At 42.8% G+C, this 20064-nt stretch overlaps 2 protein-coding genes across 5 annotated transcripts; both read right to left on the bottom strand.

Moving 5' to 3' along the window:
• Positions 1–4899: 4899 nt before the first annotated feature.
• LOC106571123 (eukaryotic translation initiation factor 5) lies at positions 4900–14820 on the bottom strand. 4 transcript variants are annotated; one of them, XM_014143809.2, is made up of 12 exons: positions 14701–14820; positions 14219–14449; positions 11978–12257; positions 11253–11334; positions 10332–10504; positions 8341–8452; positions 7554–7669; positions 7054–7215; positions 6262–6423; positions 5920–6084; positions 5572–5709; positions 4900–5242 (listed from the first exon to the last, which is right to left on the bottom strand). In XM_014143809.2, exons 3-12 carry the CDS (start codon positions 12047–12049, stop codon positions 5144–5146), a joined length of 1281 nt encoding a protein of 426 aa, XP_013999284.1. In that variant the 5' UTR covers positions 12050–12257; positions 14219–14449; positions 14701–14820; the 3' UTR covers positions 4900–5143. The 4 variants fall into 4 exon arrangements, with proteins under 4 accessions (XP_013999284.1, XP_045551533.1, XP_013999282.1 ...); XM_045695577.1 differs by having other exon boundaries at positions 14256–14449; XM_014143807.3 differs by having other exon boundaries at positions 14730–14819.
• Positions 14821–17341: 2521 nt separating this feature from the next.
• Positions 17342–19276, bottom strand: LOC106571122 (E3 ubiquitin/ISG15 ligase TRIM25-like). The gene has a single exon (XM_014143806.3). It carries the CDS (start codon positions 19240–19242, stop codon positions 17638–17640), a length of 1605 nt encoding a protein of 534 aa, XP_013999281.2. The 5' UTR covers positions 19243–19276; the 3' UTR covers positions 17342–17637.
• Positions 19277–20064: the final 788 nt, after the last annotated feature.

The following is a 20064-nucleotide window of genomic DNA, read 5'->3' as shown; positions in this document are numbered from 1 at the left end:
AGAGCTGTTGCCAGAGAGTTGAAAGTGAATTTCTCTACCTTAAGCCACCTCCAACATTGTTTTAGAGAATTTGGCCGTACTTTCAACTGGCCTCACAACAGCAGACCACGTACAGTGCAGTCGGAAAGTATTCAGACCCCTTGACTTTTTCTACATTTTGTTACATTACAACCATATTCTAAAATTGCTTAAATATTTTTTTCCCCCTCATCAATCTACACACAATACTCCATAATGACAAAGCAAAAACAGGTTTTTATACATTAAAACCTTTTTATTAAACAAAAACTGAAATACATTTCCATAAGTATTCAGACCCTTTACTCAGTACTTTGTTGAAGCACCTTTGGCAGCGATTACAGCCTCAAGTCTTCTTGGGTATGACGCTACAAGCTTGGCACAGCTGTATTTGGGGATTTTCTCCCATTCTTCTCTGCAGATCCTCTCAAGCTCTGTCAGGTTGGATGGGGAGCGTTGCTGCACAGCTATTTTCAGGTCTCGCCAGAGATGTTCAATCGGGTTCAAGTCCGTGCTCTGGCTGGGCCACTCAAGGAGATTCAGAGACCTGTCCCAAAGCCACTCCTGCGTTGTCTTGGCTGTGTGCTTATGCTTTAATCACACCAACAGTGTTATTGCGCAAAATAGTACGCAGCATCATCTGGATATGTATGCAACAAAAGTTCAACGTTCACCTTCTGCTACCATTTCTGTCAAGCCGCCTACGCATATAGTTTGAAGCATATGTTTGATAAATCCAACATATACACCACACCGAAGGCACTGCAACTGCCTCAGTAATGCAATGCTGCAAGGGAAACATAGGGTTCCATTGGAAATGAATGTAATTCTGGTGTACCAAAATGCAATGACGCTGTAGGTGTGATAGAAGCGTCAGGGTTGTTGTCCTGTTGGAAGGTGAAACTTCTCCTCAATCTGAGGTCCAGAGTGCTCTGGAGCAGGTTTTCATCAAGGATCTCGCTGTACTCTGCTCCGTTCATCTTTGCCTCGATCCTGACAAGACTCAAGAGTCCCTGCCCCCAAAAAACATGCCCACAGCATGATGCTGCCACCACCATGCTTCAACGTAGGGATGGTGCCAGGTTTCCTCCAGACGTGACACTTTGCATTCAGGCCAAAGAGTTCTATCTTGATTTCATAAGACCAGAGAATCTTGTTTCTCATGGTCAGAGTCTTTAGGTGCCTTTTGGCAAACTCATAGTGGCTACCATCTGGTCACTCTCCCATACAGGCCTGATTGGTGGAGTTCTGCAGAGATGGTTGTCTTTCTGGAAGGTTCTCCCATCTCCACAGAGGAACTCTAGAGCTCTGTCAGATTGACCATGGGGTTCTTGGTCACCTCCCTGACCAAGGCTCTTCTCCCCCGATTGCTCAGTTTTGCCTGGGCGGCCAGCTCTACAGTCGTGGCCCAAAGTTTTGAGAATGACATAAATATTAATTTTCACAAAGTCTACTGCCTCAGTTTGTATGATGGCAATTTGCATATACTCCAGAAAGTTATGAAGAGTAATCAGATGAATTGCAATTAATTGCAAAGTCCCTCTTTGCCATGCAAATGAACTGAATCCCCCCAAAACATTTCCACTGCATTTCAGCCCTGGCACAAAAGGACAAGCTGACATCATGTCAGTGATTCTCTCGTTAACACAGGTGTGAGTGTTGACGAGGACAAGGCTGGAGATCACTCTGTCATGCAGAGTGAGTTCGAATAACAAACTGGAAGCTTCAAAAGGAGGGTGGTGCTTGGAATCATTGTTCTTCCTCTGTCAACTATGGCCACCTGCAAGGAAACACGTGCCGTCATCATTGCTTTGCACAAAAAGGGCTTCACAGGCAAGGATATTGCTGCCAGTAAGATTGCACCTAAATCAACCATTTATCGGATCATCAAGAACTTCAAGGAGAGCGGTTCAATTGTTGTGAAGAAGGCTTCAGGGCGCCCAAGAAAGTCCAGCAAGCGCCAGGACCGTCTCGTAAAGTTGATTCAGCTGCGGGATCGGGGTACCACCAGTACAGAGCTTGCTCAGGAATGGTACCAGGCAGGTGTGAGTGCATCTGCATGCACAGTGAGGCGAAGACTTTTGGAGGATGACCTGGTTTCAAGAAGGGCAGCAAAGTAGCCACTTCTCTCCAGGAAAAACATCAGGGACAGACTGATATTCTGCAAAAGGTACAGGGATTGGACTGCTGAGGACTGGGGTAAAGTCATTTTCTCTGATGAATCCCCTTTCCGACTGTTTGGGGCGTCCAGAAAAAAGCTTGTCCGGAGAAGACAAGGTGAGCCAACAGTAAAGCATCCTGAGACCATTCATGTGTGGGGTTGCTTCTCAGCCAAGGGAGTGGGCTCACTCACACTTTTGCCTAAGAACACAGCCATGAATAAAGAATGGTACCAACACATCCTCCGAGAGCAACTCCTCCCAACCATCCAGGAACAGTTTGGTGACGAACAATGCCTTTTCCAGCATGATGGAGCACCTTGCCATAAGGCAAAAGTGATAACTAAGTGGCTCAGGGAACAAAACATCAATACTTTAGGTCCATGGCCAGGAAACTCCCCAGACCTTAATCCCATTGAGAACTTGTGGTCAATCCTCAAGAGGCGGGTGGACAAACAAAAACCCACAAATTCTGACAAACTCCAAGCATTGATTATGCAAGAATGGACTGCCATCAGTCAGGATGTGGCCCAGAAGTTAATTGACAGCATGCCAGGGCGGATTGCAGAGGTCTTGAAAAAGAAGGGTCAACACTACAAATATTGACTTCTTGCATCAACTTCATGTAATTGTCAATAAACGCCTTTGACACGTATGAAATGCTTGTAATTATACTTCAGTATTCCATAGTAACATCTGACAAAAATATCTAAAGACACTGACACCAGACTCTGTGGAGATGGGACTGTGAAAATTAATATTTGTGTCATTCTCAAAACTTTTGGCCACGACTGTAGAAAGAGTCTTGTTAAGAATGATGGAGGCCACTGTGTTCTTGGGGACCTTCAATGCTTCAGAAATGTTTTGCTTTCCTTCCCCAGATCTGTGCCGCGACACAATTCTGTCTCAGAGCTCTACGGACAATTCCTTCGACCTCATGGCTTTTTTTTTTTTTTCCTCTGACATGCACTGTCAACTGTGGGACCTTATATAGATGTCCAATCAACATCCAATAAATTAGATTTACCATAGGTGGACTCCAATCAAGTTGTAGAAACATCTCAAGGATGATCAACGGAAACAGGATTTACCTGAGCTCAATTTCAAGTCTCATAGCAAAGGGTCTGATTACTTACGTAAATAAGGTATTTCTGTTTATTTTTACATTTACAAACATTTCCAAAAACCTGTTTTCATTCTGTCATTATGGGGTATTGTGTGTAGATTGCTGAGGAAATTGTTTAATTTCATCAATTTTAGAATAAGGATTTAACATAAATTGTGGAAAATGTCAAGTGGTCTGAATATTTTTTAAAGTCAGTGTCTGCAGATCACGTTTCTGTACGAAAATGCACTGCCCCATGTCACAACAATCTGTACACAATTCCTGGAAGCTGAAAACGTCCGTTTTTTTTTTTTTCATGGCCTGCACTCACCAGACATGTCACCCATTGAGCATGTTTGGGATGCTCTGGATCGATGTGAACGACAGCATGTTCCAGTTCCTGCCAATACCCAGAAACTTCACAGTGTGGGACAACATTCCACAGCCTGATCTACTCTATGCGAAGGAGAGGTTGCGCTGCATGAGGCAAACAGTAGACGCACCAGAAGATCAGAAAACCAGTGAGTCGCGCCAAGGTATGTGACCTACAGACACATCTGTATTACCAGTCAATTGACTGATTTCTTTATATGAACTGTAATTCAGTAAAATCTTTTAAATTGTTGCATACATTTTTTTTGTTCAGTATAACTGACATACAGCATTGCAGACATTGTGGACTATTATGCTGTCGGCTCACTTACACAAATATCCTGTTTCACGAAGGTTCCAGATACCAAAAACCTCAAGGTGATCAGTACATGTAGGGAAAGAGTGATGGGCCATCCGCAAAGAGTCAGATGAAAGCCTTGGATCGAGCAAAACAATTGTCAGCTCCATTTTCTTTGTAGTCACAGAAATTGATGTATTTTTTTATTCAAACAAATTTAGTGGGTTGCTTGTCTGGCCTTGGTGGTTCTCTTTGGTCATCATTGAAATAGTCCAGGTTATCAATTTGTCCATTGTCAAGGTCAACATCCATTAATCAAGTTAAACCTGCCTTTGGCCAGGTTTTATTTAAGCCTTCACTTCGACCTAGATCATCCTCCTCCTGGAAATCACTTTTTAAATCTAGACTAGGACAAATCCAAGACTATTTTAAACCATGTCTGAGAAATGCCATTTCATTTAAAAAAAAAGAAAAAAAAAAAAAGTGCAATTTAGTCTAGGATTGTCCATGAAACCTCCCCTTAGAGCCTAGTGCCAAATGGACCGAGTATTTTCACAGGCAGTTAACAGTAACGGTTGGACATTTTACTACTTTATTTTGTCATTTATGTTCCATTTTCATTCTCACATTGCCTAAGAATATCAAAGATGGGTTAGACTTTACAGCTCAAGACATTAACCTGAACTGTAAGCTACAGTAGCAGCCATTTTATGCCACTATACTCATCATATTGGTGTAACTACAAGCGTTGAAGAGGAAATGGCACCAGTCAAAGAGGAAATGGCACCAGTCGAAGAGGAAATGGCACCAGTTGAAGAGGAAATGGCACCAGTCAAATTCATGGTCAGCTTTGTTCCTAAATTTAGTACACCAATATCGGATCTCCTTGGAACCATGGGAGATAAAAAAAAAACTGAAACTGTTAACTTCAGAAACGTCAAACTATATGCGGCAAACATTCTTTAATTGATTGGAGAGGCAAAATACACAGAAAACAAATGCAGTGCATTTAGTGCTCTAGTATAAACCACAAAATACTCTCCACCCATATAGAAACGTCACTCCATCTAGCGATCTTGATAAAACAGGCGCAAAGTAAATAGATTGATCTGGTAAAGCTGGAAGGTAGTGGGGGGGGGGGGCATGCAAAATTGATGTTCCAAAACTGGTCGGTGGAGGCTTGTTTTGTTTCTAGATGGCGTCGATGTCAAGGTCGTCCTCTTCCTCAGCGGGCTTCTCTGGTGTCACAGTCTCCACTTTCAGCTCGCGGGCAGAGGACGAGTAGACCACCTGGGAAAGCGAAGTTGGGGGGGGGGGGGGAAATGTTAATTAGGTGAAATCAAGACACTCCGACACTACTCATTTCTCACCAGGAGCTTCAGTAGGATGCACAATAAACAGAACGGTTAGATAGAAATGTATTGAGTAGAAAAGACAAGTGCTCTGCCATGCAGAATAGGGCTTCGTGTCAGCTCTACACCTTTCTGAATAGATCCATGGAGAGCTGAACGCTTGTGACAGGGATCATTTGCATTTCAATGCCGTAACAGCAAACCTGTCTTTGTGTATGATGGGAATGACTGTCTTCAGGTAAATCAGCTGTAGCAATAAGTCATTACCTCCACATTATCATCTTCCTCCTCATCTGCGCCGCTGCCCTCGCTCTCCTCTTCCGCCTCCTTAAGCCACTTGACGAAGGGCGCAGCCTTGGCGTGGATCTCTTTGGCCAGCTCTTTGGACACGTACTTCTTGGACACCTGACACACAGGGTTGATGTGTTAGAGGTAGCATGTGAGATGACTTGTAAATCTCAGGTTCTAGTGTAGATTACCGGCTTTAAAAATATCGGTTTAATATGCAAAATATCTTGGATGGAGGCGTGTCTAACAAAATACATTCTCTCAATGACCTAGATGAATAAAATGTTCTCAGTTACCCCCTTTAACCCTGATGGTCATCCCAGTTACCTTCTCAGCCCAGGCCAGGATGACATCCTCCTCCAGCAGGTCGGCGTCGTACAGGTCTTTGAGGACGATGGGCACGCGGGGCAGAAGCTGGGCCTGGTGCAGCTTCACCAGACACTCAAAGCCCCCCAGGAGGTACTTCTGGGCCTTCTTGTTGTTGTGGGTAAACTGGACACCAGAGAGGAGAAATACTCAAGATTGTGGCAATAGATTTTCCCTCAATCATTTTTGTTGAGGTTATGCCAAACAATGACAGCACTGACCGTCATGACCAGTTTGAGTTACGGCACAGAGCTAAGAGAATAAGGAGCCAGAACGGACACAGTAAAGCAAAGTGGGACTCACTCTGAGGAAGTGGCGTTTGTACTTCTTGATCTGGTCACGGATGTTCTCGTCCATCAGAAGCTCTGTCAGGATCAGCGGGGCCGTGTCCTTCACGTCCAGACGCTCAGCTTCCGCCAGGATCTCTTTATCCGAGGAGTCGACGGCACCGTCCTCCTTCTTTTGCTGTGGAGGGAGTGATAGAGGTGAGAGCCACCCAAAAACATCTCAAACAGTTACGAGGATCTCTTCATTTCCCCCTCATTTTCTTTACTCATTCTTATACAGCTGATAAGAGTCAAATAAATGTTTAATCAACAGAGACCTGTCCAAAGGCAGTAACAACGGTGCATTTGCACTCTGCTTAGTGCATGTTTATTTCCTTGTGGTGTTTATCAAACCCATTTGGATACATCGATAAATTATTTTCATTCGTGTAAGCGTGCAATAAGCAAGGCAGAGCGTTTTGAGTTGACAGGGCTCAGGCAAAACAAAATGGCCATCATACCTAGACGTAGCAAACATCCAGGTTTGGGATGAGAATAGTCTCGAGTTTATAGGTGGAACACAAGACTTGGGTGACCGAGGCATCCCGTCACCTCCGTAACACTCCTAAGCTCCCTACTGTGACCGCAGTAAATTGAATTGGTATGACGCGAGCAGAGGCAAATCTGAACTACAGCAGTGGGGATTGTTTCCACGCGAGGCCCGGGATCTTCAAATATGCAAGCGAGCAATAAGCAAGGCAGAGCGTGTTGACAGGGCCCAGGTAAAACAGAAATAGTCATTTCTGGACAGGGTCCTCCTGAGTCTGACCTTGACAAAGTTGTAGAAGAGGTTGACCCTCTCCTCCAGGGGTTTCTCCAGGTCCTCGCTGAGGGTGAGGTTCTTAGCGTGCGCGCTGATCTCCTCCATCCGGCGCTGCTGGGCCTCCTCTGTCGTCTCTTCGCCCCAGTCCTGGTCATCATCGTCACCGTCCTACAGCAAATACATCACATTTAATTTATACAAGTGCTTTTGAAAATAAGACAGTCAGCGCTACACAGTAGAATGGAGACTGGTTGCGTTTAATTCCAGAAAGCTGTCCATTCAACTGGGTAAGAAACAGCTCTACCTAGACCCTAGAAACAGCTCTACCTAGATTATGCTTTCACCTATCCAGTTCTATCAGAAGTGTGAAGGATGATACTGAAACTTCTCCAGGTCAAGGTAACCGTCACGTCGGTCAAGGTAAATCAAGCACCCCCTCAGGTTTCTGCCGATGCTTTTGACTGAGGTCTGGCTGGCCACTGGGGCGATGAAGTGCTGGTACTCACCACAGCGTCGGGGGCGTCTATGTCATTGTGGTTGGAGGCTTCTCCATCACTGGAGCCGTTCTCCTTGTCCTTCTTCTTGCTCTTCTTCTCCTTCTTCTTGACAGACCCAGTGTCCTCTATTTGCAGATAAAGAGAGGTGGTAAATTAGGACAGACAACTTGACATTACACTCGCAATCATTTCTCGATGCCTTGTGTTTCTGACATTTACCCGACTAGAGAAGAATGGTTCTTTAGTGTAATAAATTCAACAAACCGACAGCCTTGGATGACTTGAGACAGTGCCAAGAACTGCGGTTAGAACAGGTGCCACAGCAGACTGTGCACTCTGAGGATACTGCAATGCTCACTGCTGCTCATCTTTGACTCATGACAATGACTCATGTTTAAAAAGGTGCATTGCGTAAGATTTCAGCAGCAAAATACCACCCAACATGACTCATCTAGTGCCTTAAGTTGGTCATGACCCACAATTCAAACATATCCTGTGTCTAGTAGCAAAATAATGGCTGTGTTGACATGTGCTTTAAAAATGAAGGACATAGCATGTCTGGTATTTTTAAACCAAGCCCACATTAAACAAGCCTCAGCCTGAACAACCCTGTATAGCACAGTCTGAAATTCACAGATTTTCAAAGAACAAATTAAAATGAATGGAATTTCCAGAATGGCAATGCTGGGAAAGTATACATGTCTGTCAAAGCAGTGTTCCTGAAAGTGCTAAATAAGAGAGTATTTTTCCAGAGTCGTAGCTTCCGTCAGGCTGCATTGGAACACTTCTGGCTCACCTGGTGGGTTCCTGAGGATGAACGTGCAGAGCTTGTGTCGCGTGTCCAGCATACCCCTGTAGCCGCAAGCCTTGCAGGAGTTCCCAATGGTTTGTTTCTTGGCATTGATGTGCTGAATGACAGAGAAAGAATTATATCTTCAGTATGGCCTTATTAGTACTCAAGTCTCATATCCTAAGCGGTAGCCAAAGCAACAACAATTTGCCTTTTTTTTTCTTTCTTCATAGCCATCTTGTGAAGTTGGGTAGCAAAAAATATGCAGATGTGTGCAAAACATTCGCAGGAGGCCAGTTTGAGAAGCTAATTGTGTTCTTGCTGTTAACACCTTTATGACCCAATATTGTGTTTAATATCATCCCAGAAAAAGAATGGTGCTCAAGTACCCTTGCTCTATGGGCCAGCTGCAGAGACCTAGATCAAGCATGGCCTGGGACCAAAAAAAAAGGAAGCTCAATGCTTGGCTTAATCTATGCAACCACCCCAAAATATACCAAGATTTTTTCCCCGGACTTGATAATTGAGCAGACAGTTAACGACATTGTTCTAGACAGTGTAATACAGTATGACGTCTTGGTTGGCAAACACTGTCCTCTACTATAGTGCTTGAGGGCAAGGCCTACTGTAGAAAACCAATGAATAATGCAAGCGGTTCGTTCCTGTTCTTAGAATAGACTGCATTCACTCCATACCAAAAGGGACGCGAACAGTCTGCGACAGGCCTATGAATGAGCCCAGTGTGGCCAGGAAAGATGTGCACAGATCCTGTGTCAGTTCATGATTGGTTTAGGGGGATGGAGACTTCGCTAGTCATGTTATTCTCAACATCTGAACCAAGATTTTAGTTCTAGGTTTTCGAGATGAATCAAAGTTCAACTGACCTATTCTATACATTGCCATTGGGAATTTTTCAGGCCCTGATGAACAAGCACCTTGCTGCCTCCAAAGATACGCAAGTTGTCAGCAGGGCCCAGACTGACTGCAGCATCCTGAGCCCCACGGAGAGATCATGTGACACCTCCAGGAAGTGCCTGGATCGCTGCAGTGCAGGGGAATAGGGGACGAAAAAAAACGCACCACCGCTTTGAAGGAGAAACACTGACTTTATCAAATTAGGGCCATCCATAGACAAGCTATACTAGTCAATCAAATACTGTGCTAATCCTCTATGCGGACAACTTAAACATATTATATGAGATATGCATCTATCAAACAGCAACACCCCTCATTGCAAGGTTTAGAACCTGACAATTCGATATCAATACATTGGATTTCAATTCATCTCTGACATAAGAACCCCTGCCAACTAAACAGTGTCAGCCAGCCCCAGTTAACCGCTGAAAGCTGTGGAATGAGTCACTGTGCACATTCCATCCGGTCATCTGTAACAGCACTGGAGTTCTCTCGGAAAGCATCCGCGCATCAACTCGTGATGCAGGCCCTGCCTAGATATGCCTCGCTGCAGAACAGAACCCCCATGGCTGCGCAGACCAGTGACAGTGCTGACCTAATTACAATAGAAACCTGTCCTGTCAGCGAAAAAAACAGCACAGAGGGGTGTGGCGGGACCATCGAGTTCACCCCTAGATCCTTGTTGGGACAACACAGCACAGAGGGGTGTGGTGGGACCATCGAGTTCACCCCTCCCTCCCTGTAGGGACAAGACAACACAGCACAGAGGATACCAAGTCTAGCAAACAAAGCTGTTTGGATGAAAAAACAAAGCAAATACCAAAAAGGAAGCTCCAGCATGTCACACTTCATCTGCAAAACAGTGGATTTGGTATCTAAAAGGAAGGGAGCCCAGTCGGTCCTGGTTGGATCTAGGAAGAGTACGGTCACAAGCTAAAATGGAGTGATAGTGAAGTGGTGTGCGTGCCACCCCCCCCCCCCCCCCCCCTTCATTCGATAACAGAGGGCGGGTCAGTTTCAATGAGGCCTTTTCCAGGATCTGACAAATGCGAGGAAAAGGAAAAGCTTTCCGGACTATTTACCAGGTCAGTTTCGGGATTGTCACATTCGGGACACAGCACAAACTTGCGAATGAATCCGTCCAGCATGTCTTGCAGCTTGCTCGCTTCGTGCGACCCGTTGACGATGAAGCGGTCGTTCTTGGCGTCAAACTGGGTCTGGGCACCCAACTCACAACCAAAGAACTTGGTGGGATCTGGATAGGGAGAACAAGAAATAAATGTCAGTTTACTTTGTCCAAATATTATCAGATTAAAGCTTTTACCATCCTCCTCATAGGTTGGAGAGCTTGGCTTATTGTATTTTGTGCTGATGTTCATAGCCTCACTCTTTCCTACAGATGAAAAAGGGGTTCCACCATATTGCCATGTCAAAATGAATCCACACGCCACAACATCAGTTGTGTAGATCGAGCTACCTTCCACAATCCAAAAAGAATGAAAAAGATAAGCAGCATATAACTTCCAGAATTGCTGTGCTCATCTTTTCCATTCATTTTGTGTTGATGCATAGGCTTATAGACCAATCTACCCCACAACATATTGTGGGACGTGGACTCATCTTGATGTCAAGACTACATCCAAAAACATCCGACAAACTTTAAATGTGGAGTACGATGTCCCCTTTTAACCTATCGTTACAGATGACTGGGCACAATGGAGGGAACAGAGAGAGGCATTTACAAGTACTAACAACTATTCCAAACTGTTCACAAACTTGTGAAATAGATGTCAATCTCGTGGGTCAGACCAGTGCCCAAAAGGCTGGGGTGTGTTCAGCAGGACAATGTGGAACATTCAGATAGAAAACGACCTGTTATAAATAAACATGCCTTTAAGAGAAGATATCCTGTCTGCTCTATACATGGCATTTCTACCTGCAAAGTTGGACAACATTTGGCTACTGAAGGTGCCCCTGGCAACGGTGGTGGGGGTTATACTTACAGGTGGGAGGCCTATTCAGAGACTTGGCAACGTCAGTCATGTTGACTATAACAGTCTTTATACCATTCCCCTTGCCTTCCACCTGGAGGATGACATGAGAAACAAAGTTTGATGAAGACATCCTTCCAACTGGATCACATTCTGACAGCGTAAATACCTTTCAACTTGCACCATCAATCAAGATGCTCCTCATGTGCAGGGGGGGAGGGGGGACATTTAAGTAATATTTTGTAAATGTAACCTTTTTATTTAACTAGGCAAGTCAGTTAAAAACAAATTCTTATTAACAATGACGGCCTACACTGGCCAAACCCAGACGACGCTTAAACGTTGACCTATGGGACTCCCAATCATTGCCGAATGTGATGCAGCCTGAAAGGCTGTCTGAGGAAACATCTCCTTCTGTGTCTTATGAACAAGTTAACCCGCAGTTAAGCTGTGGGTGGCCTTATTCCCTTGCCTCCAGCACTAAAATGGATTGGTTAGGTTTCCACCATATTGATTTCCTTTATTTCAGTGCGGGAAACAAGGGAATGAAGCTTTGACTATTGGGACATCCCTAGGTCGCTGGACTAGTTGTGCCCTGTTCACTGACCAAACCCTCATGGGAACAACTAAACTGTTCACGGTAGGCATTTCCCCTAACCACAGGTCTAGAATCAGATCCTGACCTCCAAACCATTAGGGATGACAATGACTCCAGTCAACTATGACCCTGTACTCACCTTGGCGATTATACGGGGCATCTTGTATCGGTAGAACTGATCCAACACGCTGCGGTTGACGTTGACGGACATGATGGCTGGCCGCAGGCTTTATCAGTATGATAGAAAGATCTTGGACTGCAAATTTTTGGTATCCTCTGTCTGGCGAAGATGGGATGACATAAACGACTGGAAGAGGGTTCGGGCTCGGACATGAAAAAGGTCTTGCCAATGAGGCTGCAAGCTCCGCGCTTGTAGGTTAAGTTCACCCCACACAGGTTCCAACAGCTGCGCAACAGCTCTGAGAAGAGAAGGGAAAAGACTGTTGATCGATGGAAGACATCACAGCAAAGTATGAACGTACTCTGCTATCTTGTGTGAGACCAGTACAAGACATGAGTCCCTATTGGCTTCCCACCCTTGCCCGAGGTCACTTATCTGTGGTGAACACCTGCCAAAAGGCGTACCCAATGCATTTGCTTATATTAGGGCTGGGTGATAGTTGAATTAATTTATGTTTTTGCGCAATATTCCAAATGTCTGTATCGCAAGAATCATTTTTATATATGAGCATTTAGGTCCGCTTGTTTCCATGTCTTTTTGGTCTCGTCTCCTTTGCTCCTTCTGTGCCGTGTGCGCCTTCCCATTTATACCAGAGATCTGTATATAATGACGAGATGCTCATGTCTCCGCCCTAACAGTTGGAGTTATTGTCCCCAAGACAAGCGACAACAGAAACACATTGGGGCTTATTTTGGAAAGACTTTGGCGAGTGAAACCTCTTGCATTGCATCTTCTTCCACACACAAACAACTTCAATAAATAGATATCACTTCCACCTCAATATCTGCATTTGAGAGGTTTGGTCCAACAGACAAAAATATAAATAAAGATTTGTCAAAATGGACACATTTTACTGTAAAAGAGAAGTTAATATTGTATTGTTAGAAGGAAGGTTATGTCTCAACTCTTCAATTTGCAGACACTACAAAAATTAACATTGATTCTGGAAAATGCTCAGTTTGTCACACCTGGCATTGCGGTACCACATACTACTAGCAGCATTTTAACCCAAGACCATTGTACTAGCTGTCTAGTCAGTGATTTATAAAGATATCCAATCGGCAAAAAAAATAAACACAATTATAAATGAATTGGCAACTTCTTATTCTGAGAAAGATGAGCCACTTGATTTCAACATCGGAACAAAGTGGGGAGGCTGTTCAAACAGTTGGAGACAGAAGGGTGTGTTTATAACAATTCCACAGTTCTTCCTTGTTAGCTAGCAAATAGACCCAACTTGGTTAAACTTTAAATATAAAAAGATTAGCTGGCTACTCACTAGCATGTAGGCTTGTGCTGGGAGTGTTTATGTTACCAGTGGTCATTTTATATAAATGCACAATACAAAAAGTTATTCATTAGTTCTGGTTAAATTAACAAAATAAGCATTTTAATAGACGGACTTGAATGCCAGATCTGTTTTTTGCCATCACTGGTTACACTTTGGATAAAATAAATTATTATTATTGAGTCTGGTTGTGGCTTATATTTAGCCTTGGTATAATTTCACAAGCCCTGAATTCATTAGATTATTGCTGACTGTTTGTAATGACGTGTGAATCACCCTGAAGTTTGAAAAAAAAAAGACTAAATGTTTAGGCCATATCGCCCGCCGTAGGTTATATCCCATCATTTTGGGTAGTACTGAAGTAGCCATGACTTTTTTACGTGAAAAGTACAAATATAGCTTATTTTTCGAATCTTCTTCCAAAAAACAATCACCACAATGTACAAGTTAATTTGGAAGGGATTAACTGGCCTACAGACAGTAGTATCATATGGCTAGCTATGCCATTGTAGCTTGCTAACTATGTAACACTAACCATAGGAAAATGCACACGTGATAACTACTACTCAAACATATGACTCATATAACCTATAGCTAGTGTACTACAGTGGGTTTCAATATAAACCTAACATGTCGATTCCACTATTGGTACGAAAAGATAAAATTGCCAATATAGCTAACATCACTATTAATCATGGCACATGTAACAGGCTAAATGGGGTTTGAGAAGCACACCAGGCCTCGATTGAGCAATGTGCTGCAGAGTGCGTCATTCAAAGGAACAGTACGCGAGGGAAGAAAGACGCCATCTTGGTCCACCGAGGAGGCGCATTCACCATAAGAACATGCTGTAAATAAATGCAATACGAAATGCCACACAGTAATTAAAAGTATAATTGAGTTAAAAATACCTTTCCCATCCGTCGCTCCTGTCGTCCGGGTACTCACCGTTTTCGCAAAACAAAGACATAAACACACCGCTGGTCGCCCAGAGACGCAATAAAGTGTTGTGTGGATGAGCAGTAACGTTAGGGTTGTGGAGACCTAGCGGCACTGCAACAGTGCCGAAAGAGCAGTCCGACCTTACGGTGGAGGGTACTAGAGCCCGCAGAGAAAACTCGAGACGCCCAAAAATGGGGTATCTGGAATAAACCAAAAGGGACACTCAAAATCAGTACAAAATGACAGGTGTCAGCTTATAGTAATAACTAGTTAACATTAGCCAATGACTATGATAACATATGGAAGCCACAGAAACGCTAGCTAACCTAGTTATAGTGTTGGCCAAATTGTTTTTATACAAGTTGATCTGCTCTGTTACCCTTGATATATTTGCTGAATAATTAACATGAATAATTAAAAAATAAATAAAACGGTCATTTAGCTTAGTCACCATTGCTCTTCAAACTTGCTTCGACTCACCTCCAGAACGTTCTCACCAGGTTCTTGCAACGCCACTGTAATGTAGCTGTCAATGTAGCTGTCAATCTACACCAGCGCCGTCACTACTTACCGCCCATTTGAATGACGTCACTGAAATGGCAACTTCTTATTCGTTTATTTTGGTGCCAATCATTATTGGCTGAGAAGCAATCTCACGAGCTCGTTCGTGACAGTAAAATTGATGGGGAAAAAAAATATGAATGAAAAATGAGAACACTGTTCAATTGGATGAGATCCCACCATTTTGAGGACAGGTTCATTTCTATTATGCGGTGGCTTTACTGTCTCCAGGAAATATCAGTTCTTATTAAATGTAAAATGTGGATTCCAACAGGCTTTAAATATGTCAGTTTTTTTTCTCATCATTATTGTGTTAATTATTTTTATTTAAGATTTTCTGTGTCCCTGATATCCCTTTTCCACCCTGTTAGCGTGTTGTAATTCTCCATTTAAGAAAACAATCCCTTGCTGCAATGACAGCACATTCAGGAAGTGTCATAATGTCTTTGGTGGGATAACTATGGTGCAAAGCTAAATACATATAAACACTCAGTTGTATCTATTTTTCAAGTTGTTAAGTCTGTATGTCTCACTCATAAATTTCCATCCTGTTAGGCTAAATTATGTATAGATTTAAAAAAAAATCTAGATGTTAAAATATGTTTGATAGAGAAGTTAACATCCTGTTCAAGTGTTCACCGTTTTACTAGGTCAGTCTTGCTCACTCACAGAGCTATGGCTAATTTCTGCTCAAAATGTCCACCCTGTTAGGTTCCACCCTCTTAGGGTTATACACCTAACAAATTGGAAAATGCACCCAAAATGTGTTGATAGTGCCTGAGCTTGATCAATATGTTTTTCTGAAAACCAAGCATGTCCTTTTTCTGATAGAGTACTTAAAAAAATATTACCATTCATTCCTACAGCAATACTTTGGTAGAGAACTAGCTTCGATGCACCTAAGAGTTTTTACAGTGTTTTTACATTGTGCTGAACTCTGTAAAAAAACACTATAAAAACTCTCTTGGTTGCTTTGAAGCTAGGAGAGAGCATGCACATGTTAAAGTATAACATATCAGAGAGTGCTTATGCGGTGGTTCAGTTACTTATTTTAAACTGGATGTAAACTGCAACACATCTCTTTGTGGTGACACATATAATGCTCAGTTGGCCTGGGCAGAGAGGGCTGCATACAGGCCGAAGTCTCTGGACGTGTTTTCAGCCACTGTAGTAAAAAACAAATACAGCTCTGGCAGGGTGTGAGGCCAGGGGACAGATTGCTAAAGCATGTGGAATGCTGGTCTGAATAGAGTGGGCCACTGGAAACCTTCCTGGATTACCTGTGGAATTATTGTTGGGGGTGGAGAGTGGAGGCTGAGGGGGAGTTGTTGTTGACCACTGAAATCTGGGGCAACCTAGTTCAGCAGCGAGCGAAGCATTTAACCCTTACAGACCACCAAATTAAGATTATAGCCCCCCTCAAGTGTAGTGTATATAAGAATAATATGCTATGCTTCATAGTTACAATTCATCTTACTTCCTTTTCAGGGTACAGTTCACTTTGAAAATGTAAATTTACTGAGTGTGGTGCCCAGTTATGCCATTGTGCACTTTAATTAACAAAAATATTGCCTGTTCAACAACATGTTGACGGAATCGTCCGGCGGACACTCCACCAAGTCAAGCATTCACACTGTGCCATCATGTGAGCTTAATTTAAATTTCAAACTGTTCCACAATCCACAGTGGTTGGGTTCAGCAACTTCACTAAAAAGCCAACTGGGGTCATTCATTTGATTGCATGCTGCTGCTGGCTCTATGAAAAAAAAGCTGACTTGACTACTTTTAAAACCTGCCAGACGTACAGTTCATCTACTCTATGCCAATCAGATCCTCCCTTCAGGGTTGGAATTGGTGTGACCTCGGTTTAACCTTTCACCTCACCTCATGTCAGAAATAGACTTGTAACCCAAAATGGAAACTCAAGAGTGTGAAGACAAAGCTACACTCAAAAGATGAACAGCTGGGGCAATCAAATTAGATTTCAATCAACATGACAAAATCAAACTGTGAATAGTAATAAACACATTTTATTTGGCTAATGGATTAAAAACAATGAAGAAAGTCCGTTTTTCCAACTGATGGCTATATAGTTGCATGTCAAATCTGTCTGATTTACAAGAATACATTTGTCAGGCCACACCTCTATGCACATTAATTGGTTCGTAGTGGCCATGTTCGAGCTAAAAATCTGATCATATTTATCTACTCCTTGGACCATAGATGCTGTATGCTATTGTCTACCAGCTACGACAACATCTTCTTCCACTAAAATGACAAATACTTTTACTAACATAGCTTACATAATTTTTACTTATATAGTCTACTAAAGAAATCAGACCTATCCATACTAGGCTATTATTAACCTGCTTCAGTTTCTGTTCATCTTAAATTCTACATCTAACATTTCTCCCACTTCCATTAAAAATATTTTTAGATGGGTGAAGCAAGCACACACATTTTCTTTAGGACATTTAGCCTTTCTAGTTGTAAAGTACGTATTTTTTCAGATCATTACATATGTAGGATCTTAATTTGATCCCTTTGTTGCAGGATAACTTTCCTGCAATGGTGGCAATTTAACTTGCATTGTATTTGAGGTTTAAAAAGGCTTCTGAAGTTTGAAATTTCCACTTTGAAATTTCAGACTTGATTTTCCCTTACGAAAAATTGATCAACCCGAACAAAAATCTCCATTATTTAATCCTCATAAAAATTCTAATTTCCTGATGCTGCAGGTTTTTTTCCCCTGGTGTAGCAAACTGGGCTCAAATTAAGATCCTACATCTGTATGCAATTATTATAATCATGTCTACATATATTCATATCAAAGTTCCTTCTGTGTCAATGAAAGTATCTTAACAGATGGTCCAAAACCAAAATGGATCCCATGCTGAAATCCAAGCCCAGGATAGAGGGGCTGAGTGAATTTGGTCTGGACTCTGTGGAGGAGGATCATTGTATCAGAGACGTTGTAAAAGGACAGAGTCCCTGCCTTGTGGTCTAGGTACACTCCTACTCTGGAGGAGTAGGGGACACGTATGGCAGTCTTTTTATCATTGTGGTAGAAAGAACAGCCCGAGTGAGAGCAGATTAAACACCAGGATTGATCATTCTGTCCAAACAAACACTCCTCTCTGCATTTCCTGCTGATGCCTTTATATGAGACAGCTATATAAACCCCAAACCCTCTCCACTCAACTTCCCAGTAGCAGGCTCCAGACAGACCCTTGCTACATAGCACCTGTGGGTGTGAGGTAAATCTGTCTGGATGGTCAGGATAGGACTGGAACCTAGAACTCCATGTCACCTTTCTATTCCCCTCAGATAGACACAGACGATTATGTACTGTATTGGGATCCAGTGTAAGCTGATCCAGTCCAGATACCTTAATAATTTCCTTCTTAAATACATCTTCTAGTTGCTTTTTCAGCCCAGAGAGTAATTTCTTTACACCCTCAAAGGAGACGCATTGGTTGACGGTGATGATGGTCTCAGATCCAGGAGGGACGGAGAGAGACTGGAAACTCTGGAGGAAATGAATATGATCCTCTGTGTTTGAGAGATGCTCAAACTCAGCATCTCTCCTCCTCAACTCAGCGATCTCCTGCTTCAATTGCTCCAGGAGTCCTTCAGCCAGAATCACTTCAATCTTCTCCTGGGCTCTGATCTGCTCCTTCACCTTAGAGCAACTTCGTTCAATGGAGCGCATCAGCTCAGTAAAGATCCTCTCAGTGTCTTCCATCGCTGCCTGAACAGAGATCTTGAGTGACTTCATAGACTGTCTTACCTCCTGCATCTCCTTCTCTCTCTTCTGGATTCTCTGCTGGGATTTCTGCCTTTTGTTCTCCAACTGCCTTTGTTTCTCAGTCCTTTCTGCTGCAACTGAGACTGTATCATGGCCTTTATGTTCATCTAATAAACACTGATAACAGATAAACTGCTTATCGGTGCGGCAGTAAACCTCTAACAGTTTGTCATGACGAGAGCAGATCTTCTCTTGTAGTTGTGTGGAGGCTTTGATCAACTTGTGCTTCTTGAAAGCAGGAGATTTATAGTGAGGCTGGAGGTGAGTCTCACAGTAAGAGGCCAGACACCCCAGACAGGACATGACGGCTTTGCGTTTTCTCCCAGTGCAGAAGTCACACTCCACATCTCCAGATCCAGCATAATAGTGAGCTGGAGAAGCAACTTCGAGTCCTTTCTTCAGTTTTTCCACTAATTCAGCCAGCAGAGTGTTTTTCTTCAGAACTGGCCGAGGAATAAAGCTTTCCTTGCACAGTGGGCAGCTGTAGACACCCTTCTGATTATCCTGATCCCAGTAACCCTTCATACAGCCCATACAGTAGCTGTGCCCACAGGGAATAGTCACTGGATCCTTCTGTGTATCCAGACAAATCGAACAACTGATCGAGTCCATAGCTTCTGCCATTTTGCCGCACTCACTTCCTGGTTCTGTGTGTGAGCATGTGCACTCTGAACCTCTAGAGGGTGTGGTGTTGGATAGAGGCCAAGAAGAGATTAGCTCTGATTGGAGAGACAAAATTCCACACCCCTTATAATACATTATAAATTGCTTCTTCTTATCTATGGTAACAGAATAAATGTTTTATTATTTTAAGCAAATACGGTACATCTTAGTTAGGGTGCTGAGTCAAGGCCTCAGACCTAAGTCAACTAATGTTCCTGGAATCTAAGCTACTTTTCAGCTGACTTGGGGGTTCAGCTGAGGTCTAGAACTTATGGAATGATTTGTACCAAATGCAATGCTCTTAGTTTTAGAGATGTTTAGGACCAGTTTATTACTGGCCACTCATTCCAAAACAGACAGCAACTCTTTGTTAAGGGTTTCAGCGACTTCATTAGCTGTGGTTGCTGACACGTATATGTTTGAATCATCAGCATACATGGACACACAGGCTTTGTTTAATGCCAGTGACAGGTCATAGGTAAAAATAGAAAAGAGTATGTATTTGTATACATAAAAGCCCCGCAAACAATTTGATGACACTCGGATGTTATAACATTATAATCGATAGACATTTTATCAGAGTTCCAATAAATTCCAAAAGAACAAAAAAAAATACCGTACTATAACAGCCCAAATAACATTATGCAAATAGCTTTAGTTATTGGTCAACATGGCATGTTCACAATAGAATTGAAGGCTATTTGTAGAATAATTTTACAAGAAATCAAAAATGATTACACTCAAAATATAAGCCTACTCGTTTTCAAATTATAATCACTAGGG

This window comes from Salmo salar, chromosome 15 (genome assembly GCF_965601325.2).
Source record: "Salmo salar chromosome 15, fSalSal1, whole genome shotgun sequence".
Taxonomy (NCBI): Eukaryota; Metazoa; Chordata; class Actinopteri; order Salmoniformes; family Salmonidae; genus Salmo; species Salmo salar.
Note: the sequence above shows the minus strand (reverse complement) of the source record. Positions and strands in the feature narration are given on the sequence as shown.

Coding starts and splice junctions, on each gene's coding strand:
- LOC106571122 (XM_014143806.3), bottom strand. CDS start 19,242: ATGGCAGAAGCTATGGACTCGATCAGTTGTTCGATTTGTCTGGATACA.
- LOC106571123 (XM_014143809.2), bottom strand. CDS start 12,049: ATGTCCGTCAACGTCAACCGCAGCGTGTTGGATCAGTTCTACCGATAC. Junction 7,216..7,553: donor TAGACGCCCCCGACGCTGTG/GTGAGTACCAGC, acceptor TATTTGCTGTAG/GACGGTGACGATGATGACCA. Junction 6,424..7,053: donor TCTTCTACAACTTTGTCAAG/GTCAGACTCAGG, acceptor CTCCCTCCACAG/CAAAAGAAGGAGGACGGTGC.